Source organism: Mus musculus, chromosome X, assembly GCF_000001635.26.
Source record: "Mus musculus strain C57BL/6J chromosome X, GRCm38.p6 C57BL/6J".
NCBI classification, from domain to species: domain Eukaryota; kingdom Metazoa; phylum Chordata; class Mammalia; order Rodentia; family Muridae; genus Mus; species Mus musculus.
Genome location: NC_000086.7, coordinates 100,898,176 through 100,923,913, shown reverse-complemented (window position 1 = coordinate 100,923,913; position 25,738 = coordinate 100,898,176). Strand labels below are relative to the sequence as shown.

The window sequence follows — 25,738 nt, the reverse complement described above, 5'->3', positions numbered from 1 at the left end:
ACATTTCTAGCAAGGCATCACTGACGTTGATGGACTCCTTTAGTGTTTGCTTGTCTGGGAATTTTCATTTTCCCTTCATTTCCTTGCCAAGACCTCCTATGTAGCAGTTTTTTTCCATCTGTACTTTGGATCTGCTGTCTCAAAATTTCTGGCCGGGGTGCTGTTTCTACCAAGAAACATTAGAGCTGTAGACCATTGCACACCTGTCCATGTGCTGCTTCTCTACAGCTGCTACTTTCAGCATCTTCCCTCAATCCCTCAGCTTTTTAGTACTTGATAATGTCTCAGGTGAATCGTGCTTGCATTAAATCTGCTTAGACATTTGTTACCTTCCACTAAAATTTAGAGTCTAAATGGATACCTACATCTTTTTTGAGATTTACTGTTTTCTACTATTTTTATCTTTAAATAAATTTTCTATCTCCTTGTATCTCAATTTCTTTTATCTCTTGATGTTGTTCCATAAATTTCACATTTGTTCATTCCTTAATCATTTTTTTTCTCAACTCTTCTTTGGCAACATGTTCTTTTTTTTCTTTATTTATTTTTACACTCCAGATTTTATTCGCCCACCCCCCCAATCCATGCTCTGACTGCTGCACATCCCACACCTCCTCCCTATCTCCCCTCCCCCATCTCCACATGGATGCCCCCACTCCTTCCCCACCTGACCTCTAAACTCCCTGGGGTCTCCAGTCTCTTGAGGGTTAGGTGCATCTTCTCTGAATGAGCACAGACCCAGCAGTCCTCTACTGTATGTGTGTTGGGGGCCTCATATCAGCTGCTGTATGCTGTTTGGTTGGTGGTCCAGTGTTTGGGAGAACTTGGGCGTCCAGATTAATTGAGACTGCTGGTCCTCCTACAGGGTTGCCCTCCTCCTCAGCTTCTTTCAGCCTTCCCTAATTGAACAACAGGGGTCGGCTGCTTCTGTCCATTGGTTGGGTGCAAATATCTGCGTCTGACTCTTTCAGCTGCATGTTGGGTCTTTCGAAGGGCAGTCATGATAGACTCGTTTTTGTGAGCATTGAATAGCCTCAGTAATAGTGTCAGGCCTTGGGACCTCCCCTTGATCAGAATCCTACTTTGGGCCTGTCCCTGGACATTCTTTTCCTCAGGCTCCTCTCCATTTTCTCCCTGCAGTTCTTTCAGTTAGGAACAATTATGGGTCAGAGATGTGACTGTGGGATGGCAACCCCATCCCTCACTTGATGTCCTGCCTTCCTGCTGGAAGTAGGCTCTATAAGTTTCCTCTCCGTACTGTCAGGCATTTCATCTAAGGTCCTTCCCTTTGAGTCCTAAGAGTCTTTGACCTCCCAGGTGCATTCTGGAGGATTCCCCCAACCTCCAAGGTTGCCTGTTTCCATTTTTTCTGCTGGCCCTCAGGGCTTCAGTCCTTTTCCCCTACCCAATACCAGGCCAGGTTCCCCTCTCCCACTCCACTTTCCCTCTCATGCCCCTCCCTTTCTCCCCACTTTTGATTGTTTTCTTTTCCCTCCCAAGTGGAACTGAAGCATTCTCACTTGGGTACTTCAGCTTTTTCAACTTTTTGAGTTCTGTGGACTGTATCTTGGATATTCTGTACTTTTTAAAAAAGCTAATATCCACTTATTGGTGAGTACATACCATGCATGTCCTTTTGGGTCTGAGTTACCTCACTCAGGATGATATTTTCTAGTTACATCCATTTGCCTGTTTGTGATAGCCAGAAGCTGGAAACAACCCAGATTTCCCATGACAGAAGAATGGATACAGAAAATGTGGTTCATTTTCACAATGGAATACTACTTACCTATTAAGAATGGCAACATATTCTTAAATTGTCTTTCAGTTCAGTTTTTTTTTTCTAGTCAGTCAGACCTACCACTGATGCTCTTTATTGTACTTTTCAATTCTAGAATTTCTTTTTGATTTTTTTTTTCAAGATAGGGTTTCTCTGTATAGCCCTGGCTGTCCTGGAACTCACTTTGTAGACCAGGCTGGCCTCAAACTCAGAAATCCACCTGCCTCTGCCTCCCAAGTGCTGGGATTAAAGGCGTGTGCCACCACGCCCAGCCTTAGAATTTCTTTTTGTATTTCTGTTTCTGTATTTTGGGTGTGAGACATGTGACTATATACCCTGGCTGATCTGGAACTTTCTGTGTAAGCCAGTCTGACTTGGAACTTGTTGTGATCTTCCTGCCTCTGCATTCTGTGTGCTATGGGTATAGGCATGCACCAATATGTTCAGCTCTGTTTTGGTTTGCTGTTACTGTTTCTATTTTCTTTTTTATTATGATTTTTAAATTTTTATTTTATGCCTATGGATGTTTTACCTGCATGCATGCCTGTTGCTTGCAAGGGCCAGAAAAGGGCATCAGATCCCTGACTATTGGAGTTACAGGTGGATGAGCTGCTGTGTGAGAGCAGGGAATTAAGCCTGGGTCCCCTGAAGAGCTTCTAATGCCGTTAACCACTGAGCCATTTCTCCAGTCCCCTTTATCTTCTTTTTAAAAAACATTATCTGTTTATTGAGATAGAGAAGGAGAGTGGAGGGAAAGATGGGAGAGAATAGGCCACAGTGTATGTGTGAAAGTCAGAGAAAAACTTGTGGGGGTCAGTTCTCACCTTCCTCATATGGGCTCCAGAGATCAAATTCAGGTCATTAAGCTTAGCAGCAAGACCTTTATCTGCTGTGCCATCTTACCAGCCCTGCTTCTCTTTGTACTTGATGTTTAGGAAGCTTCTTTGAAATGTTTTTTGTTGTTGTTGTTTTGTTTTGTTTTTTTGTTTTGTTTTTTGGTATTATTAGTCTGGCAGTTTGCAAATCCACATTTATTTCCTTCTTTTTAAGCAACATTTCTTTGTTACTCATGCTAGTTTCAAACTCCTGTGCACACATGATGCTCACACCTCAGGTTCTGAATGCTAGAACTACAGGTTTGTGCCTTGCAGCCAAGTGTATAAATCCTTAGTTTCTTTAAAGACTTTTACTAGGTTTATCCACTTGGACTTGAGCTTTGTACAAGATAATAAGTATGGATCAATTTGCATTCTTCTACATGCAGACCACCAGCTAAACTAGCACCATTTATTAAAAATGCTTTATTTTTCCCACTGTGTGGCTTTGGCTTCTTTGTCAAAGGCTAAGTGTCCATAGGTGTGTGGGTTTATTTCTGGGTCTTCAGTTCTGTTCCATTGATCAACCTGTACATCTCTGTACCAATACCATGCGGTTTTTTTCTCTTTTTGTTTTTATTGGATATTTTCTTCATTTATATTTCAAATGCTATCCCAAAATTCCCCTATACCCCCCCTCCGCCATGCTCCCCTACCCACTCACTTCCACTTCTTGGCCCTGGCTTTCCCCTGTACTGGGGCATATAAAGTTTGCTAGACCAAGGGTCCTCTCTTCCCAATGATGGCCGACTAGGCCATCTTCTGCTACATATACAGCTAGAGACACGAGTTCTGGGGGTACTGATTAGTTCATATTGTTGTTCCACCTATAGGGCTGCAGAGCCCTTCAGCTCTTGGGTACTTTCTCTAGCTCCGGACATTGGGTGCCCTGTGTTCCATCCTATAGATGATTGTGAGCATCCACTTCTGTATTTGCCAGGCACTGGCAAAGCCTCACAGGAGACAGCTATATCAGGGTCCTTTCAGCAAAATCTTGCTGGCATATGCAATAGTGTCTGGGTTATTAGCCCAGAAACCTAGAATACCCAAGATACAACTTCTAAAACACAAGAAAATCAAGAAGGAAGACCAACTCGTGGATACTTCATTCCTCCCTAGAATAGGGAATAAAATATCCATGGAAGGAGTTGCAGAGACAAAGTTTAGAGCTAAGACAAAAGGATGGACCATTCAGAGACTGCCCTACCTGGGGGTTCATACCTTGCGGCTTTTATCATTATTACTCTGTAGTACATCTTGAGATCAGGGATAGTGATTCCCCCAGAAGTTCTTTTATTGTTGAGAATAGTATTTGCTAGCCTTGGATTTTGGTTATTCCAAATGAATTTGAGAATTGCTCTTTCTAACTCTATAAAGAATGGAGTTGGAATTTTGATGGGGATTGCATTGAATCTGTAGAGTGCTTTCAGCAAAATGGCCATTTTTACTATATTAATCCTGCCAATCCATGAGCATGGGAGATTTTTCCATCTTCTGAGGTCTTCTTTGATTTCTTTCTTCAGAGACTTGAAGTTCTTGTCATACAGATCTTTCAATTGGCTATTAGTATTAGGGTGATGTATTATTTCCATGCTTGTGTTTGATCTTCGTGGCCTTGTATCAGTGTCTGCATATTTGAGGAAGAAGGGAATTACTGTGGTCATTGTGAATCAGCTTTGTTTAGAAAGGCCTTTCATCAGTCAGTAGAGATTCTGGGCAGGATAATTGGTGTGATTCGTAGCATGTTTCTTGTGTCATTTGACAGGCCTGAGATTGCGCAGTGAGCCTGGTTCCTATAAACACAAGTTTAGATATGAAGGTAGATCCATTGCATTGACATAATGATTGAGTCTTTGAGGTGATTTACAACTTGATCTTAGAGACAGGTCCTGGAGATTGTGTCTGTTGGGGATATCTACATCTTTAGGTCTGTGCTAGCTGCATTTGCTTTGGGATGAACCATTAGCCTGAGCATCCAAGTGTTTGCTTTCCTCGAGGGACCAACTCCCAGGAATGTACCTTTTGTAGCCAGATTTGAGAATAGCCTTTTATAGCCCTGGTGCTCTGTCCAATCAATTCTTATGGACCTAATCTCCAAGCTAGAGCCCACATATCTATGTTCTGGCACAATTTCCAGTTTCCTGGGAACCAAACACCAGGCCAGTGCCCACATACTCATGCTTTTGGATAGCTCATATATCTAAAGGTAGTGTGGCAGTACTCATAATACCAGGATCCAGACTGGGAGATGAGTCTGGTGTTTATATCTTCTGGGATGGACTAAGTTAATTGAGGCTACCTGATGCACATATGGAACTTACATGTATGTGTGGTGGGGCTGGGGGAGGCAAGGGCCTGTTACCTAGGTCTACTAGAGTGAGCCTAGCTTTGAGTCTGCTTGAGCAGGCCTGAAGTCTACAACCCATGAGGCTAGTCTGCATCCTGTGTGTGTGTGTGTGTGTGTGTGTGTGTGTGTGTGTTATAACAACTTGCAGGATTGGGTTCTCTCCTTCTACCATGTGGGTCCTGCGGTAAAACTCATATAACCAGGTTTGGTGACAAGTGTCTTAACCCATCTCACTAGTCCATTTTTGCATTTTATGAAATTTTGTCATCAGATCTATAAACCATTAGATTTATGTCCTTGTTGAATTGATATATTCATTACCTTGAAATATCTTAAGCTGGTAATTATTCTTTTTTCTGAAATGTATTTATCATTAATATAGATATTCTTACTTTACTTATATTTACTATAGTGTATTTTATCCTACATTTTAAACCAACTTTGTGTTTTATTATTTATTAGTAACAGCCAAAGTATGTAATTAGCTTAGGTGCTGTCTTGGTTAGGGTTTCTATTGCTGTGAGAAAACACCAAGACAGAAAAACAAGTTGTAGAGGAAAGGGTTTAGGCTTACACTTCCAGATCATATTCCATCATTGAAAGTCAGGACAGGAACTCAAGCAGGGCTGGGACCTGGAGGCAGGAACTGATGCAGAGGCCATGGAGGAGTGCTGCTTACTGGCTTGCTCTCCATGGCTTGCTCAGCCTGCTTTCTTATAGAATCCAGGACCACCAGCCCAGAGATGGTATCCCTTAACTATTTGATCACCAATTGAGAAAATGTCCTACAGCTGGATCTTATAAAGGCATTTCCTCACCTGAGGCTTCCTTTTCTCTGATGATTCCAGCTTGTGTCAGGTTAACAAATAAATTCAGCCAGTACAGGTATTGACAACAGATGTATGTGTAAAGAAAATGTGATGTTGTAGCTGGGATGTAGATTGATTCATAACGTGCTTGACTAGTATGCATGAATCCCTGGATTTGATCCCTAGCAACATGTAAAATCAGGTATGTTGGCACATGCCTCTAATCCCACCACTGGGAAGGTGGAGGTGAGAGGATCAGAAGTTCAAGTCATTCTTGGCTACAGAACTAATTCAGGCACAGCTTTGTCTGCATGGCAGCTTGTCTTAGTGTAGTTGTAAGCTGCTTGCGGCCTACAACTGGGTAATCCTGAAAGGAAGGCTGGGGCTGAAAAAGACTTAGACTGGGAGAGAAGAATGAGGCCAAGACAAATTGCTCTGATCAAAGCCCAAGAGTTTACTAAGAGACTGTGCTTATAAAGGGGGGAGGCCCATCCCCCACCAATCCATTCTTGGTGCCCGCAACGTGGATTGTCTCAAAGGTGTCTCAGCAGGCAGCAGGATCTCGGAGAAGAGCAGGGGCAGTTGATACAAACAAAAGAAGCCAGCCAAGTCAGAAAGCTACACCGCAGGTGGCCCCACCTCAGTGGCAACAAGGTCTGCACCAGCCTGCTTCAGGGAGGCTACAATTCCTCCCTGAGTATATAATAAAAATAGCTGGACTGAGACATAAAATTTCTTTATGCTCCATAGTCCTGCCTGGGAGTTATTGTGGCTGGCGGCCGCACCTGGCTTGGGAAATCTCAGATTTTCCCGAACTATTCTTATCTGTCAAGGAGTATACATGCAGCTTCTTTGTGTTTATTTTACACAAACATGGCTCTGTGGTGTATTATTAACAAACCACGGCCTCTTGTCATATACCTCTGTCTTAGATTGATATAGTTCCGAAATCTGGTTGCCCATCATTGGCTGACCGGACCTCATAGCACACCTTATTCCCAAATCAGACCAAAGCCACAATATATACTTAAAATGCTTCTTCATATTGATGAGTTTCTGCCACCTGCACTTGCTGGAGGCGAGGCTGCACGCTTGCTGAAATCAGGCTGTAAGGAGAGACTGACCTGCTTGGAAAACAAAATCGAGACAGTTGAAAAACAACAGGATAAAAGTTTCTTTGGGGAAGTCCAGGTACTTTTTTCAGTTGCAAATTAGCAATGATCAAGCTCAGACTCTGGCCTCCCGGTGTGGGGGAGGTGGCTTTGATGTTTAATTAGACATTTTTCTACTATTCATATCCTTCTTGGTGGTTTATTAATTCATATGACTTAATTAATGCATTTTATCTTTCTAATGATACAGATATTCTTAAGATGATTCAAAATTCATTGTGAAATAACCATAACTATTATCTTTGATGAAAATGTCTCACATTTTTATTGTTTGTTTCAGCTTTACAGGTGGTCAGTGCTTTAAAGAAATCATTAATGGATGGAGAATCAGAAGATCGTGGACTAATTGAAGCTGGAGTTTCAACTCTCACAATCCTAAGTTTATCTATAGATTTTGCTCTAGAGGTAACAAAGCATCTACTATTATATTATACTCTTTCCCTTTTTGAGGAAACAGATTTGTGTTTAAAATAAACAAAAATAAACATAGCAAAACACTAATTTTAAACGAAGCTCTAGGACCACTAAGATAAGGGCAATTGGTACAATCTCGGTGACCTGAACCTTTAACTCCCTAAGCCCACATAAAGGTGGAAGGAGAGAACTTACTTGACATAGTTGTCCTCTGATCTCCACCGAACATACATACATACACAAACACGCACATACACACACTAATAATAATGATGACAATGATGATTATGATAGTAATGATATTTTAAAATAAAAGATTTTAAAAATGTTATTTCAGGCAGAGAATATAGCTCCTAGTAGAGCATTTGCCTAGCATGCACAAGGCTCCATGTTAGATCCCAACTCTGAAAAGGTAGGGTATGGAGTATATCACACCATGCGAATAAATATGTATCTGCTTTGAAATTTACATTTCTCATCAATTTAAATGAAATAGTTTAAACTAAATGAAATGGTTTAAACATTTGTGGTCTTTCTTTCTTTCTTTCTTTCTTTCTTTTTTTTCGGGCTTGGTGGTAGTATTCTCACTCTGCAGCTCTGGCTAGTCTAGAACTTACTATATAGACCAGGCTGGCTTTGAGCTCATAGAGATCTACCAGTCTCTGCCTTTACTGGGAGTAAAGATGTGGGTTACTACTATGACTAGTTTTGTGTTTTATAAAAAATATAAGGAGAGAGAAGGAATATGGTTGGTGGGTGTGCAGTATGGTGAGGGGGAAGGGGGTGCCTCTCTGGGCTTATACTGGGGCATCCCTTCCCTTTGAGGGAGCAGCCACAGGATGGTATAGTATAGAATAGAGTTTATTCAGAACATAGGGAGGAGAACTGAGAGGATAGTAGAGGCAGAGAAAGGCAGAGAGAAAGAGTAGAGGAATAGAGGTCAGCCATGAGTACTTGGAGAGAGGGAAGAGGAGGGGAATAGGGAGAGGGGGTAAGGAGTAGGAGTACAAGGAGAGAAAAAGGGAGCAAGAGCAAGAGAGTGAGGAGGGGGCGAGCAGCCCCATTATAGTGAGTCAGGCACACCTGGCTTTTGCCAGGTAACTGTGGGGCGGAGCCTAGACAAAATACCAACAACCTACCTATATCTTTTCTTTTATAGGTGCAAAACATCAATTTTAGTTTAATAAATACATCTGTTTTTACTTGTAAAATTTTGGTCTTAATAACATACAGAATTCAAAAAGCTTCAAGAGCAACTCGGAAACTTTTAGTCTAAATATAGAGTATTGGTCCCATACATGGGAGGCAAGTACTCTACCACAAAAATAATATCCCTATTCCTCTTTTAACTTTTTACTCTGAGACACACTCTCCTTTTCATTTGTACATTCATTTATATATTATATTTATATAAATTTATTTTTATTTTTATTTTATGTTTAATAATTTATTCAATTATTTGAGTTATTTTTATTATTTAATAATATTAATTATTAAATTTATATAATTTTAAATTTCTTTTTGAAATTTCTATGAATTTTATAAATTTTTTCCAGACTTTATCACCCTCCCAGTCCACCCTCTGAATATTCCACATCCCATACCTCCTCCCCTCTCTAAATTTAATAAATACCTAACTTTTAAAAATCTTAATATCACCACTTGCAAATAAAGATAATGTTTCTGGGACTATTATAAAAATTAACTAAAATGACTGAAAATGTGATTTATAAACGTTTTGACTCTTTTAAAAAAGATTTAATTTTTTTATTTTCTATGTATGAGTGTTTTGCCTGCAGATATGTACATGTACTGCCTGTGTGCCTGTTACCCCTGGAACTGGACTTACAGATGTTTGTGAGCCATCATGAGGGTGCTGGGAGGTGAACCCTGGTCCTCTGGAAGAGCTGCCATTGTTCTTAAATGCTGAGCCATCTTTCTAGCCCCCTAGGCTATGACTCTTGATCATATTTAAAATACTTTAGTTTCTGATTTTTTTCTCTTAAAAAAAAACAAGGTTGTACGTAAAACTTCATTTCTATGATTCTACTACTACTTTTCTATTTTTTATGTCAAATTAAATTTTTAGACTTTTTTTACTCTCACTTTCTGTTTCTTTCCATTCTGTACAAACATACCCCATATTGGTGTCCAATAATTTTCTTCCTTTAGAGATTCTGTTTACCTTGTTTATCAGTATCCAAGTCTATGGTCTAAATTATGTTTAGAAACTACTTTGGGTAAGTTGTTGGTCTATGATCTTGAAATAGAGTTCTCAAGTTAGTTTGAATGGACAAAACGTACATTGGCATTATTAAACAGCACGTAGAACAAAACAAAATAATTAATCTGTAGATTAAGAATCACTGAAAATCAGAGCAGGAGGACAAGCTGTGAGGCCTGGATTGAACTGGGAAATCTCTAGAATAGGGAGAAAACTTAAGTTGAGCTTTGAAAAAAGGCTAGTATTTGGATATGTAAGAAAATATTTTAAAGGATGAGATGATATAGATAAAATAGGGGGAAAATAGTGTGCTTGGCTTGGCTTGTGAGATAGTTTGGTTAGAGTGATAAAGGATTTATTTCTTGATCTTGTACCTAATATAGTGACTTGAACATTCAAATAATGCTATAGAGAAACAATATAAGATAAAGGGAATTGGGATCTGTGGCTTGATTGTATAGTACTTATTTTGTAAACAAGAAAATTTCATTGGTAGTTTATATAAAAAGCAATATGTTGAAGGCAGGAGTGGTGTTCATAGCCTGTAGACAGGAAGGTAAGTATTTTTAGGTCAGATTTTATCTCAAAACACACAAAATCCAAACAGGAAACAGAATCACAAGCCATGGTTTGGGAATGTAATTTCTGTTTCTGGGGAGCTGAATAGGGAGAAATTAGAGACAGAATAGGAGACAATGATAATCCAATTTTAGGATTACAGGCTAGACAAGAGATGCTAAGGAGGTACAACAATACTTTCTCTTTTAGAATAAGATACCTTATCTCTCAATCTGTATTCCTTTCATTTCCTGTTGCTGTGATAAATATAGTACAAAAGTGACTTAAGGATGAAAGAGTTGCTTGGGCTTACAACTCCCGAGTGAGTCCATCATACTGGGGAAGGAGTGGTGGTAGGAACACAGGCCAGCCAGTCCCATTGTGTCAGTATCCAGAAATGACAGAGCATGAAGTGGGGCTGGACTAAAAGCCTGGAGGCCTGCCCCCAGTGACATGCTTCCTCTCTCAAGGCTTTACCCTCTAGAGTTTCCTTAACTTTTCCACACAGCACTACCAAATGGGAACTAAATATTCAAACATATGAACCTAGGGGAGGTATTTTACCTTTAAACTACAACTGTAGCCATTCATAAAATTTACCCTCCACAGTGAATACGTACGTATTCTAGTTTCTAAAACCCAAAGAACTGTTGAAGAGAACTTCCATGAATTCCTACTACTACCTCTCTGTACAGGGATCATACTGTATATATTTTATCTTTTCAACGATTGTTGTGGGTAAACTGCACACACTCCTTTCTAAAGCCAACCTCTCAATTTAGACACTTGCTTCTGAAATCACCTGGTACCATTGTGTTTTCTTTACTGAATTAATTCCATAGCTTGTAAATATCCTCTCATCCTATTCAATGATCAGAAACTTTAAAAAAAAAAAAACTGTCTGTACCATTTTCTTACCAACTACTACCTAATTTATTTTCTGGGTTTTGGTAACAAAACTCCTCTGAAATGTCGATACTTACTCTTCCATATCTCCTAAACTTTTTCTCCTGTCAAGCTTTGTTCAGAGAGCACACCAAGTTGTTCCTCTTAATGTCATGGTGACCTGGTTCTGTATATTGCAATGGTTAAATCTTAGTCCTCATCATATTTTACTATCATCAGTAATCAATACAGTTGACTATTCTTTGAACTGTAATTAGGTTTTAGTTCTGTTTTATTCAGTCACTGTCTTTCATTCTCCTTTAATGGATTGTCTTTTCCTTTCGCTTAGACTTTCTGTCAAGTGATGACATTAGGGGATATATATATATATATATATATATATATATATATGTATGTATATGTATATATGAGAGAATGAGATTTAAAGACAGTATAAAGTATAAACCAATCATTCATGAAGGCAGGAAGTGAATGACTAAGGAAGCATTGTGTGCTTGCCAATAGCATTAAGACTCATTTGATGGTGTTCAAAAAGAAAGCAAATAATTGTATAATTTTACACAGCCTCTGAATTCTGTTTAATGAATGAAAGAGCAAAAGTAAGTCAGTGCAAAATTGGACTTAACTAGACTTTATAAAATGAATACAATGAATGAAAACTGTCAGTAAAAGTAGAGTAATTATAATGAATCCTAGAGTTTTTAGTGGGTGTATTAGAAGACATTAAGTGACTGAGATGCAGTGAAAAGTTGGAAGCATCAATGTGTTGGAGGTTTTACTGCAGGATTGCTGTACTCAGTAGTAGAGAGAATGCATAGATAGTTAAGAGAGTGGTCAGAAAATGGAATTATTCTCATTATTCTAAAAATGTAAACAGCCTAGGTGTCTATCGATAAATGAACTGATAATGAAGTTGTAGTACATATATACAATGGAATTTTTATTCAACTATAAATGAAAATGAAATTTCAGGAAAGTGGAACTGAAAACAATTTTACTGTGTTAGGATATCTAGGCCCAAATAGATAATCAAGTGTTCTCCCTCCTATGCAGACCATACCTTAGAATTCTTCCACTGGTATGTTTAAACTGGAGTGTCTGTGGAGGTAAAATGCTAGAAAGAGGCTATTAGATGTGAACAGGAAAGAGAAACCTCAAGGAAGGAGATTAGCAGGATACATGTGATATGAAGGCAGAGGAGGGAAATGGGGTGAGGATCAGGACATCGGGGAAAGAATTAACCAAAACTAAAGATGGGTGAGAAAGTCCTGTGAAACCCTACCATTTTATAAGTTAATGGAAATGAGTACAGGCATCTTGCATGGGTGGCTAATGCTCCTCCCAGAAGCCAAATTAAATGAAAGTCTCAGTACCAGGTTTGGGATACCTCCCTATGAGCTGTTGGTAAAGAAGACTATAGAATCCCCCAGAACAATACAGGTTAGTGCCAACATCATTTTTTGCCTGCCAGAACTAGATCATTGCTAAAGACACCACACTTGGGTTGTTCTATTTGGCCACCAAATTAAATAGTGAAACAGTCAACTATACCTCAGTTGAAATTCACACTAAAAGAAGTTGACAAGTAGTCACTACATGAATTTGTAATTTCCTTTAATGTTCATCCCTGCAAAGAGATCAATCACAAAGTTGAAACTAGTCTGAGCTACGTAGTGAGTTCGCGCCAGGATGAAGAACATAAGGGGAGCCTTAATGAACAGGGAGGAGGAAGAGGAAGAGATAATCTATTACTGAAAAGATGTTACATTTTTATAAAAGTTGTTAAGTAATAGTCTACTACTTTCCAATAAGGCAAATCTTATTCTGGACTGCTTAGCACAAATTTCTGTAGTTGAGGTTGCAAGTACTCCAATATCCACTTTGTTTAAGCAAAATGATTTTATTCTATTAAATTTTCTTATTAATTTTTTAGTTTGAGAATTGAAATATGCATATGTGCTTTCACCAAATCCACCTTCCTTTCTTCCCCTCCATTTCCCCCTCTTTTTCCTCCCAACTCCATGTGCTCTTTTTATAAATTTATTTTTTTGTTATTTAGGATTTCATACATGATTACACTGTATTTTCATACTTTTCACCCTCTTCCTGCTTCCAACTCCTCCTTTATCTCCAGTCACACCCTGTTAAATTCGTGACCTCTTAGTCATGTGTGTAGTCTATGTATGCATGTACAAAACCTAGAGACTGATGTTGCCCTTATTTGCAGGTATTTGGAGATGAATCCTTAGGATTGGGGTCTTTTGTCAGAGAGAGAGAGAGAGAGAGAGAGAGAGAGAGAGAGAAAGAGAGAGAGAGAGAGAGAGAGAGAGAGAGATGAATTGGTGTTAACTTTATGATTTTATACAGGCAACCATATTGTTGATTGTTCATGGGAGCTACATTTCTGTCCTTCGGGGGCGGGGGACCTATCATAGAGCTGCCATTCCAGTCCTTAGATTCTTACAATATTTCTGCCTACTGTTCCACAATTTTTCCCAAGCCTTAGGTTTAGAGGGTGTGATGTTTGTTGTCCCATTTAGCACTGAACACCCCATAGTCACATTCTGTCTGCCTTTTAACCAATTATAGATCTAATAGTCTACATCTACTGAAAAACACAAGAGAAGCTTTTTGGATGAGATGTGAGAGCTTCACTCATCTTAGGTCATAAGGATGAGTATTTAGAAGGCAGTAGAAACTCTGTTTCTTTAGTAATATGGTAGTGCTAAGTACTCCTTTTGACATGTATTAGTTCTTTTTCTGTTCCTGTGATAAAATACCATGACAAGTTATAGAAGGCAGGGTTTATTTCGAGCTTATAGCTCCCAGAGTGATGAGAGTCCGTTTCCATCATGAAAGGGAAGGCTAGCAGCAGGCATGCTGTGGGGAACAACAAGCTGAGGGCTCACAATTTTTTTTTTTGCCTTTTAAAATTGAAACCATTTTCATACAATATAGTCTGATCATGTTTTCCCCAGCTTTCAACTGTTCCCAGACCCTACTCTTCCCATCCCCACCCAAATCCATGCCCTTTATTTCTTTCTCTCTTTAAAAACCAAGTAACAAAAAGAAAAACTGAAAAATAAACAAACAAGAAAAAAACCCTCAAAAACAGAAAATTGGAAACCAAAGTATATCCGGCAAAAGACTAATAGACATTTATAATAGTAGCAAGTGGCTTTGGAAACGTCAGATGCTCCAGCAAGGCCAAATCTTTGTAGTTGTTGTTGTTGTTGTTAAAGTTTGCACAGCAAGTCTGCTACTTTTTATTAGATTTGTTATTAATTAAATTCATTCCCTGGTGATTTTATAGGGCATGACTTTCTTAAATTTTTCAATGCTGTATTTTTAAAATTAGATATTTTCTTTATTTACATTTTTTTTGGCTTTTCGAGACAAGGTTTCTCTGTATAGCCCTGGCTGTCCTGGAACTCACTCTGTAGACCAGGCTGGCCTCGAACTCAGAAATCCACCTACCTCTGTCTCCCAAGTGCTGGGATTAAAGGCATGCGCCACCACCGCCTGGCTTTATTTATATTTCAAATGCTATTCCCTTTCCTGGTTTCCCCTCTGAAAATCCCCATCCCCTCCCCCTCTCACCAACCCACCAGATTCTGCTTCCTGTCCCTGGCATTCCTCTATACTGGTCCTCTTCACAGGACCAAGGAAGGCCACATCTTCTGTCTCCAAACAGCATCACCAATGGGAAACCAAGTATTCAAATGCCTAAGGATGTTGGTGACTTCTTAGTCAAATCACCAGAAGGCCTTTAACCTCTCCAGCTATGGGTTCTTGGCTAGGTTTACAGTACTAGGTATGAGTTCCCTCCTACTGAGGTGGACTTTAGGTCCAATTAGACAGTTGTTTGTTGCGTCAAAATACAAGTATCACTTTTGCACCATTGTAGATGTCTTGCTGATCCCATTGTGATTCTTAGGCTTCATAGCTATGTAAGACTCTTGGTAATTTTTTCCTTGGCAGTTTACATAGTAACTTTCAACAGTATTGGTGGTAGCCCTCAGTCAATTAGCTTCCAGGTCAGTACCAGCTTGATTTCTTCTATTCCTGTGGTCCAAAGTGTGGTGTCTGCATCAGTGGGGTCTTTATGTTCATGTTCTGACAAGAGACCAATTGCAGTAGACAATAGCCTACATTGTTTGATGGGGTCTCTTAGACCCCTTGGCCAACAATTGAAGGGAAGTATCCCATACTTAGCACTGGGGGAATTTGTTAATCATTGGCTCTTGTGGGAGCATTATCTTGCCATGTAGAGGTAATTACATTAAAAATTGTAATTTTAAGTAAGCCTATAAAATACTTTTCTTATGGTTTTTTCTTTCAAACATCATTTATCCTTTTCTCCCCCTCTATATTAATCCTCCAGTTGAGTCTCCCCCAACTTTTCATTTACCCTCTTCAATCACCTATGTCAACTAGCCACCTTTCGAGAGAGTATTTTCTCACCACCTTCCCAAATGGTCTCTTTCTACTTTCCACTCTTTTATGATTATTTCAGGTTAAACATTCAAACCTAAAGATTCACACCCAAGATTCCCAAATAAGAGAAAGCATATGACATTTGTTTTTCTAAATCTGAGTCACCCCACTCAGTATATTTTCCAGCTATATCTATTTACCTGAAAATTTCATTTCTCTTTATAGCTGAATAGGAATCCATTGTGTATATGTCTCATATTCCATTACCGATTGATCAGTTGATGAACATCTAGGCTGTTTCCATTTCCTGGCTATTGTGAATAAAGCTGCAATAACCATAGATGTGCAAGTATCTCTGTAGTAAGCTATAGGAGTTTTTGGAAATATGCTGAGAAGTTGTGCAGCTGAACAAATCTGTTTCTAGGTTTCTGAGGAACTACCACACAGATTTTCATAGTGACTTCACCAGTTTGTAGTTTAAAAATTTTAAAACCCTTTAGAGCAGTTTATGCCAGCATGAAATTGTTGTAATTATTAGTAATGGAATAGAATTTAAGTCATTGAAAGGCTAGAATATTAGGAAGATCATCCATCTATGCATTGAAAATGCTGAGAGATGAGGGAGAAGGGGGGGTTGGATAAAATAGCTTAGCAGTAGTGAATACACCAGTAAATGAAATTACCTAGGAACCATAGAAACAAGGGAAATAGTGACCATGGCAACAATAAAGGATATAGGAACCATGGCAACAATAAAGGTTATAGAGACCATGGCAGCAGTAAGAAATATAGAGATCATGGGGATAATAAGGGATATAGTCTGATGACAAGAAATTTAAAGTGGTGGCTTTTAGGGAAGAAAGGGTGAGAATAATACAAAAATGGAACTGAAAAATGAAGACACATACTCTGACTCCAAGGTAAGAAGGTAATGAAAGCAAAATCAATTGGCACTTGAGAAGTTTCCCATGTAAGCAGTATCCGTGGATGAAACCTACATTTCCATTGCAGAAATAACATGGAGGGAACTTTTAGAGAAGAGATCTCAGAGATAAGACCTTTTTGATAATGTACCAAACTTAAATGTGTATAATAAAAGGGTTGGAGGAGCTGTGAGAAATGAGAAAAGGAAATAAAGGGCGAATATACAAAGCCCTTTAAGGTATTGGCATACTGGAAACAATCTGGGGTTCTTTTGGTTACTGTTAAAAAAAAACAAAAATAAGGAGACTTAGCAGGGCTGTGCTTGTAGCTGGGAAGCTATGAGTTTCTTTTTCTTTCTTTTTTTCATTGAACACAGATTGTTTGCATGCAGTTCATTCTCATCACCATTTTCCCTCCCCCTAGTTCTCCCAGTTCCTCCCTACTCCCCTCGAATCTGGATCCACACCCTTTTTGACTCTCCTTAGAAAAGAGGCATCTCCTTTCGGTGGGGTATGTTCTTCTAGCTGTGCTGCCTTGTCTGACCTCAGTAGAAAAGGTGGTGCTTAGCCTCACAGAGGCTTGATATCCAGGGGGCCCCACCTACTCAGAGGAGAGCTACTGTAGACATGGCAGGGGCTTCCAGAAGGTGTAATGAGAGGAGTCTGAACCAAAAGTAGAGATTACCAATGCAGAATGCTTTTGTGAAATAAAATGTGATAAATACTATTAAAAGGCACCTTTATGAAGCAGATGCATAAGTGTTCAGGATGCTTTTAATGATTAAGGAACAAAAGCAGTTATTTTGGGTGGAAGAAATGAGTACTAATAGGAGCCCAAAGCTATGTATGAGCCGTTAGTTCTAGCAAACAAAAAACATGGTTAGAAGACACATGGGGATGTGTGCAGGATTACTGAAAGAACAAAAATAAATTTAAAATAGTGAGCTATGTTTAAAAAAAGAAAAAGAAAACAGACATATAAAAAAATAATAAAAAATACAGTACAATAAGATAAAACAAAAATAAACAAATTGAGACAAGACAAAAGAAACAGAATAAAAAGAGCCAAAGAATGAACACAAGAAAAACAGAAGTTGAGTTTCTGAGGATAAAATGAACCTGTTTCTTTATGTCAATGAATTATAGCTTCATTCTACAGTATTAGATAGTTCTAAAAACCGAATATATTTCTTTGTAATAGGCATAGAGCATTACTTTCTTTATAGATTTGTGTCATTTAACATATTATGTTTGTTCCTTCTAGAATGGACAGCAATTTGTGGCAGAAAGAGCTTTGGAATATTTATGTCAACTTTCAAAAGACCCAAAAGAAGTACTTGGAGGTTTAAAGTAAGAAATTTGTAATTTGTGGACATGTAAAGATTTCTCTGCTCTTCTTACTCTTATTTTGCAAACTGCCAAGATAGTGCTGATGATATCAAAGCCATTAAGAACCAGTAACAAAGATTCTCAGGTCGGCCTCCCCTTCAGCTTCTTCAATCCTTCCCCTAATTCAACCATAGGGCTCCCCAACATCAGTCCAACGACTGGGTATAAGTATCTGTGTGTGTCTCAGTCAGCTGCTGGTAGCCTTAGCACAGCCATGCTAGGCTCTTATCTGTAAGCACATCATGGCATCAGTAATAGTGTCAGGATTTGGTGCCTGCTCATGAGATGAATCCCAAGTTGAACAGTCTCAACTAACCCAGACCCCTGGGAGCTCTCAGAGACTGAGCCACCAACCAGGCAGCATACACAGGCTGACCCGTGGCCCCTGGCACATATATTGCAGAGGATTGGCTGGCCTGACTTCAGTGGGAAACAATGTGCTTAATCCTCCAGAGACTTGAGGCCCAAGGGAAGGGGAAGTCCTGTGAGAGAAGCACCCTCTTGGAGGCAAGAGGGAGGAAGAATGGGATGAGGAGCTGTGAGAAGGGGGACAGAGGGAGAAATGGCTGGGTGTAAATAAATAAAACAATTTAAAAGCAAAAGCAAAGGTTAGTGGTTGAACCTTGTTTCCCCCTTCTTTCTTTGTAGAAAGGAAAATCATTTGTTAGAAGGGACTCTTTCACATGTAATACTAAGAGTCAAATTGGGACATGGTGACACTATAGTTGTGACTGAGAAAAATAAGAAGCCAAAGGATATTAGATCTGTTGTACTGCTAATCAACCTACTTCAGGCAGTGCTTCTAATGGGATGTAGAATTGACAGAATTATTTCTGTCAGAAATTGAGGTATCAGCATGCATTCAATCAAATATCTAAAATCATTCAGAACACATGGCATTTCTTTTTCTTAAATCATCGATTTTTCCCTCACCATTGGGAATAGAACCTGAGGCTTCATCCATGCCAGACAAGCAACAACTCCAGGACTCATAGTACAATTCTGCTTAGCCTGGAACTGCTCTTGAACTTGATGCTTTTCTCTCCTGTATACTGTCATGCACTGCCACACACGAGCTTCTGGCTCCTTTACTTCATTTTATTTTATTATCTTAATTTTTATTTTATTTTATTGTTTTATTATTTTATGAACAGGATCATACTTTGTATCCCATACTAACCTTAACCTCAAAACCCTCTTGCCTCAGACTCCCAAGCACTGAGATTACAGGGCAGTAGTGTACGACTGTCGCAGACTCAGATAGTATTTCATTAAAAAGCACATTCAGGTTTGAAATTATCAATTACTTTATCATATCATTTTGTAGTAATGCTTCCAAATCCTTTCAAAGTTTTGTGGTTCTTCTGTAAGACTAAAAAACCAGTTATAGGTTTCCTGCAGCAAAAAATATAAAGAGTTGTATACCATACTTGATGTTTCTCTTCTGATATGAACTTGGAATTGTTAAATAGCTTATTATAAATAATAATTTTGTTTTAAAATTGTTTTATTAAATTTTATATCCAAAATCATAAAATTTATGTTTTTATTGCAAACTTTAAAGCAATACCAAGATCTACAAGTAAGACTAATTTCCCCCTCTTTTTCTCATTTTTGCATCTTGGGATAATCATAGTTAATAAATTGGAATAATAACTTCAACATATTTCTTCTTAAGAGTCCTTTTCACTTCCTTGCTCTTGCTTTAACTCTTATTCTCTCTCTTCCTGCTTCCTTTTCTCCCTCTTTCTCTCCTTCCCTCCTTCCCTGTCTCTTTGCATCCCTTAATTCCTTGTGCACAATGCTGGGGATGGAAACCAGGGCCTCTATCCTGGATTACTTTCTATTGCTGTGATGAAACATCATGGCCAAAAGTAACTTGAGGGAGAAAGGGATTATTTGGTTTATGCTTCCCAGTCAGACTTCCTCACTGAAGGAAGGAAGCAGGATCTGAAGGCAGGCACTCAAGCAGAGAACATTGAAGAATGCTGCTTACTAACTTGATCCCCAAGGTCTACTCAGCCTGCTTTCTTATATAACCCAGGACCACCAGCCCAGGGCTGGCCTCATGCACAATGGGTTGGTCCCTCCCCCATCAATCACTAATTAAGAAAATGCCTTATAGCCAGATCTTACAGAGGCATCTTCTCAGTTGTGGTTCCTCTCTTCAGATAGTTCCAGTTTTTGTGTCAAGTTGGCAGGTACTCTACCGGTAAGCTGCGTTCTCAACCGTAAGAATTATATTCTCTATTGCTTTTTACACAGGTGTCTCATGCGGATTATTCTTCCACAAGCTTTTCATATGCCAGAATCTGAATATAAGTAAGTTATTTCTAGAGAAATGATGTATTTACCATTAGAAAAATTATTGTAGCTTTAAATAGAAAGCTTATATTTAAAGATACATTGTGTAGTGGATGAAACTAATATAGATTTTGAACCACTCTTCCTTGATTCGTATTTTGTATAATTATCTATGAGATATGTAGATTAGATAACTTTCTTATCATTTCTCTCCTTCAGTTTTTCCATCTGTAAAATGAAATGCCAGTGTATGCCTCATGGAGTTTCTTTAATTACTCTGTGAATTAATATGTATAAAAGGTAAAAAAAATGCAACCCTTTGGGGAATCATTCTGTAAGTGAATATACACCAAGTAAGAGTACTTAGCAGCCCATACATAAGTCCTCAAATCTTACATATGACCTGATTTCATTATATCTATTCCCTGTTAACGGTAAACTCAATAGAAACTCACAAAGAACAAAAATGTAGTGAACTGTTGTTGACTCTTCTTCTCTATTATCTTAGCTAGGACTATAGGAACACATTTCTTCTTACAGTTATTATGGTATAAGATATCAAGAACTTAACTATACATGGAAGGATTTTGTCACCAAGTTTTCATTCATAAAACTCACTACTTCCTGATGAATTGAGAGAAAACTCTGCTCAAGTTCTTGGTTAAATCTAGCTTTCAGAAAATGGCATCTAACTCTGCATTCTATTAGAAGCTCTGTAATAGACTGCATCTACTGCGTGTTTTGTTTCCAGTCTTTACAGCTGGTAGCACTATGTTATTGACTAAATTTTGGAGAAATACTAATCATTGAGATAACTTGGAATTCTAAATTGTTTTTTATAACACCATTTGCTCAGGTATGCATTGTGAAATTCACTTTTTTCTTCACAGACTTTATCAATCAAATAGAAGTGAACTCAATCTAAAGAATACGAGCTACTTAGAATTTTGCCATTCATTTTAGACAGCACGATAGTGGTAATGGTTATATCGTTCTAAAAAAATATTCTCTATCTCCAGGAGATGCATCCTTGAAATACGTATAGGTGTAATGATGTGATATCTGGAAACTTCTTCAAAATAATACTGGAGAAGTAGTTGCAGATTTACAGTGATGGATGAGTTAATAATTGTTGAAGCTGGGTTATAGGCATATGGGAACTAAACATAACTTGTCTTTTAACATTGGGTCATCTTTGAAATTATCAGCAATAAAATATATTTTATTAATCTATATATGTGAGTAAACTTGCTGTCTTCAGACACACATGAGGGCATTGCATCCCACTACAGATGGTTGTGAACCACCATGTGGTTGCTGGGAATTGAACTCAGGACCTCTGGAAGAGCAGTCAGTGCTCTTAGCCACTGAGCCATCTCTCTAGCCCCTATAAAATTATTTCTAAGGAGTAGGAAGTGAGGAATTTCAGAACTAAACTTTAATAGCTGCCATATTGTTAGAGTCCCTTGAAGGCTGGGGGTATTTGTATTTATCTTTGCAACTGACATAATTGCCATCCAGTGTATTTAAGAGACTGAATATCTTGTGTCTTACATTTTCCATTACTGGGATAAAACACCATGACCAACACAACTTAAAGAAGTAAGTATTTATTTAGTGCTTAAGATCCAGAGGGTTAGAGTCCATTGTGGCAGAGTGGAGGTAACAGACAGTGAGAGCAGCGGCGGCGAACTCGCATCTCAAACCACAGAGAGGGAGCAGAGTACACTCACGATGGTGTGAGTGGTTTGAAACCTCAGCGTTCTCCCCATTGGCATGCTTCCTTCTGAAAGACCACACCACCTAATTCTCCACACAGCCACCTGCTGGGACCAAGTATTCAAATGTCCAAGACTTCCGGAAGATATTTCATTCTAGTTATTAATTACTGCTTTACAAGCTCTTCGACATGGGACTTAAAAACTCTTCACAGTCCATGTAAGTCTAGCACACAGTCAAACCCCATATGTTAATTCTGATTTGGAAACAAGTAAAGGGAGAGGGTATTGTATGAATTAATAATACATCGTTACACATTAGGCCATATATTATTACTTCCAAATATGTACAGTAATTCAGAACACCTAGGATTTTTCCGGTAGAGGTCAGCATTTGATAAAATTCAACAAACTAGTAAAGAAATTTTAAAGCACCTAATTCAATTGAGATATCCAAGGGAATTGGATTTTACTGTGTTCTTCCACTTAATTTTGATTGTTTGCCTTGGACAATGAGAACATAGTTAATTTTTCTAAGCTATATTTCTCCTCTGTAAACCACAAAAACTGGACTCCAGAGCTTTCCATTATTTTCTGTTTTAATATTTCTATTGTTTTAGATTAACAGTGCATCCTGTTTGGTTTCTTTTGCTGTGATGAAACACCATAGCTAAAAAGCAACTTTGGGAGGATAGGGTCGATTCGACTTATTCTTCCATTATCATTGATCATCATTGAAGGAGGTCAGGACAGGAACTTAAGCAGGTCATGAACCTGAAGGAAGGAACTGATGCAGAGGCCCAAGTGGGGGTGCTGGCTTCTCATGATTTGCTCAGCCTGCTTTCTTATAGAACTCAGAATCACCAGCCCAGGGGTGGCACCACCCACAATGGTCTGGGCCTTCTCCCATTAATTACAAATTAAGGAAAAGCGTTACAACCAGATCTTATGGAGGTGTTTTCTCAATAGAGGTTCTCTCCTTTCAGATAACTCTAGCTTGTGTCAAGTTAAAATAATACTATCCAGCACACAGTATCTGTGTGTAAATTGTGTGCTTAGTTATTTAAAACAGTTTGGGTTCTATATAGCCACTGAATTAAATTAGTGAAGTCAACTTTAGCTTAGTTTAAATTCAAACTGGTAAAAGTTTTCTTTTTTTTTTTTTTTGATGTTTTACTTTAGTTCATTCTTTTATTTTGTTTAAAATGCAGTGTCACTACATTGCCACAGGCTGGCCTGAAACCAGCAATCCTCTTTCCTTGGCCTCCATTGTGCTATGATAACAGGCACATGATAACAGACGTGTAACAACTCGTCTAATAATACTGTGGTAGTTTATAATTGACTTTTAAAAATCATTCCTTTAGAACTTCAAATACATATAATGTATTTTCATCATTCATCTTTCCCAGCTTTTCCCAGATCCTTTCTTTTTTTTTTTTTTTTTTTTTTTTTTTTTTGTCCCCAAGAAAGCACAGGCTGTATTAAATAATGCTACTTCCTGAAATTGCCTGGTTTGGGTGTAGGTTTGTGTGTACCTGTGTGTATGTGATGAGATCTTGCTCTGTTGTTTAGGCTGGGCTTGAACTCATCCATATTTGTTCCTCTGTTTGAGACAAATGGCTGTCTATTCTGTTCAATGCTCATTTTAGGTTTTTCTTTTGTATTTGAAGTTTTTACTTTTTACTTTTATTGGCTTAAAACAGACTTTTGAAATAACAACAATTGATTTTTTAAATCGGTGCCTTTTCATGTGATAAAAGTAACGCATACACAAGACACCTCCTATAATAAAACATCTCCTAAAATACAATGGAAAGCTGCACGCCCAATCTGGGGAAATAGTTCTTTTTTATATCTTTTCTTTAATTGAACTAATTTTTTATTATATTCAGTACAATATATATTTTATACCCATCTAAAACGATGCACATGTTAGTAAATGAACATAAATAGATAAAGTCTTTTTGTTTGTTTGTTTTGTTTTTAGTAAAGCTTTAAAATCTTGGCTCTTATTGTGGTACAAACCCAAAGAAAGAACAACTTTTAGATATTGGAGTTCATTGTAATAAGGCTGTACTTCAATGTCCCTCACATCACCAAAGGATGTTACCCCCATTGTAGCTAAGCTAAGAGTTGACAGTTCTGCTGCACCAAGGAATGAATTGTAGGCACGATTATTTGGATACAGATTTCCTGCCATGGTCAAAGCTCTTTGACTTGAGTGATTGTCTTCATTCTCAGCCTGTAGGGAACGGGTTACATTCATTTAAGAAATGGTGTGTGTATTAAGATGGTCTACCCATGAAGTCATTCATCAACTGTTTCAATGAACAATGGTTCTGCTTGGAGGGTGGCACAGATGTTAGGTGAGGGTAAGATTCTGGTTCATTGGCTGTGATGGTATTAAAAAGCCTTCATCTCAGTCTTCATTCTTCTTGAGTTTCATGGCCTAGTCGGCCATCACTGGAAAGAGAGGCCCATTGGACTTGCAAACTTTATATGCCCCAGTACAGGGGAACACCAGGGCTAAAAAGGGGGAGTGGGTGGGCAGGGGAGTGGGGGGTGGGTGGATATGGGGGACTTTTGGTATAGCATTGGAAATGTAAATGAGCTAAATACCTAATAAAAAATGGGAAAAAAAGCCTTCATCTCAGAAAAAGAGTAACTTATAAGGTCCTCTTCTTCAAAATTGATACAATAATTATCAATATCAAGCAAAACATTTAGTCTCACTCTTATTTGTTCTCTTACAAGCCACCTGCCAAATTAATTGTCTACATTTCCTTTGACTGTATAAATAATTTTTAAATATGTAAGCTGTTTTGAAAACCATAGTATAGTGTAAAAACATCAAATAAACAATCCTATTAATAGAGAGGCTGAGATAGGAGAAGCATGATTTCAAGATCATTATGTGGCACACAGCAAGACCCTGTCATGTACAAACAAGCAGAAAGTGTATATGGACTGTACAATATTGGACCTATTTCTCCAGTTACCAAATTAATGAGACCACTGGATGACAGCCAACACATTTCTAATTCCTCATCTTTGAATTTCAATTGATTAGGATATGGTGGTAATATTAATTTTCATATTAAGACATATTAAGGAAAAGTGATTGTGCCTTCCTGTTTTTGTTGTTAGAGGTGGAATTATGTTTGTGTAGGTTTGTTGAAAGATTACTTTCTTGCTTTTCCTAGGGTGTAGTTTCACTCTTTGTGTTGGTGTTTTCCATCTATTATCCTTTGTAGGGCTTGATCTGTGGAAACATATTGTGTAAATTTGGTTTTGTCATGAAATATCTTGTTTTCTCTGTCTATGGTAATTAATAGTTTTACTGGGTATAGTAGCCTGGGATGGCATTTGTGTTCTCTTAGGGTCTGTATGACATCTGCCCAGGATCTTCTAGCTTTCATAGTCTCTGGTGAGAAGTCTGGAGTAATTCTAATAGACCTGCCTTTATATGTTACTTGACCTTTTTCCCTTACTGCTTTTAATATTCTTTGTAATTTATTCAGTGCATTTGGCGTTTTGATTATTATGTGACAGGAGGAATTTCTTTTTTGGTCCAGTCTCTTTGGAGTTCTATAGGCTTCTTGTATGTTCATGGGCATCTCTTTCTTTAGGTTAGGGAAGTTTTCTTCTATAATTTTGTTGAAGATATTTACTGGCCCTTTAAGTTGGGAATCTTTGCTCTCTTCTATACCTATTACTTTAGGTTTGGCCTTTTCATTCTGTCCTGGATTTCCTGGATGGTTTGGGTTAGGGGCTTTTTGCTTTTTACATTTTCTTTGACTGTGTCAATATTTTCTATAGTATCTTCTACACCTGAGATTCTCTCTTCTATCTCTTATATTCTGTTGGTGATGCTTGCAT

The 25,738-nt window shown here is 38.3% G+C and overlaps 1 protein-coding gene across 2 annotated transcripts in view; it reads left to right on the top strand.

Annotated features, from left to right (window-relative positions):
* The window catches only part of Tex11 (testis expressed gene 11), a 220,992-nt gene that overhangs the window by 135,726 nt on the left and 59,528 nt on the right, over positions 1-25,738 (top strand). For both annotated transcript variants that reach the window (NM_031384.2, NM_001167997.1), the window contains exons 18-20: positions 7,264-7,388; positions 17,710-17,795; positions 20,100-20,156. In NM_031384.2, coding sequence (NP_113561.2) covers positions 7,264-7,388; positions 17,710-17,795; positions 20,100-20,156 — 268 coding nt within the window. The remainder of the gene's footprint in view (positions 1-7,263; positions 7,389-17,709; positions 17,796-20,099; positions 20,157-25,738) is intronic.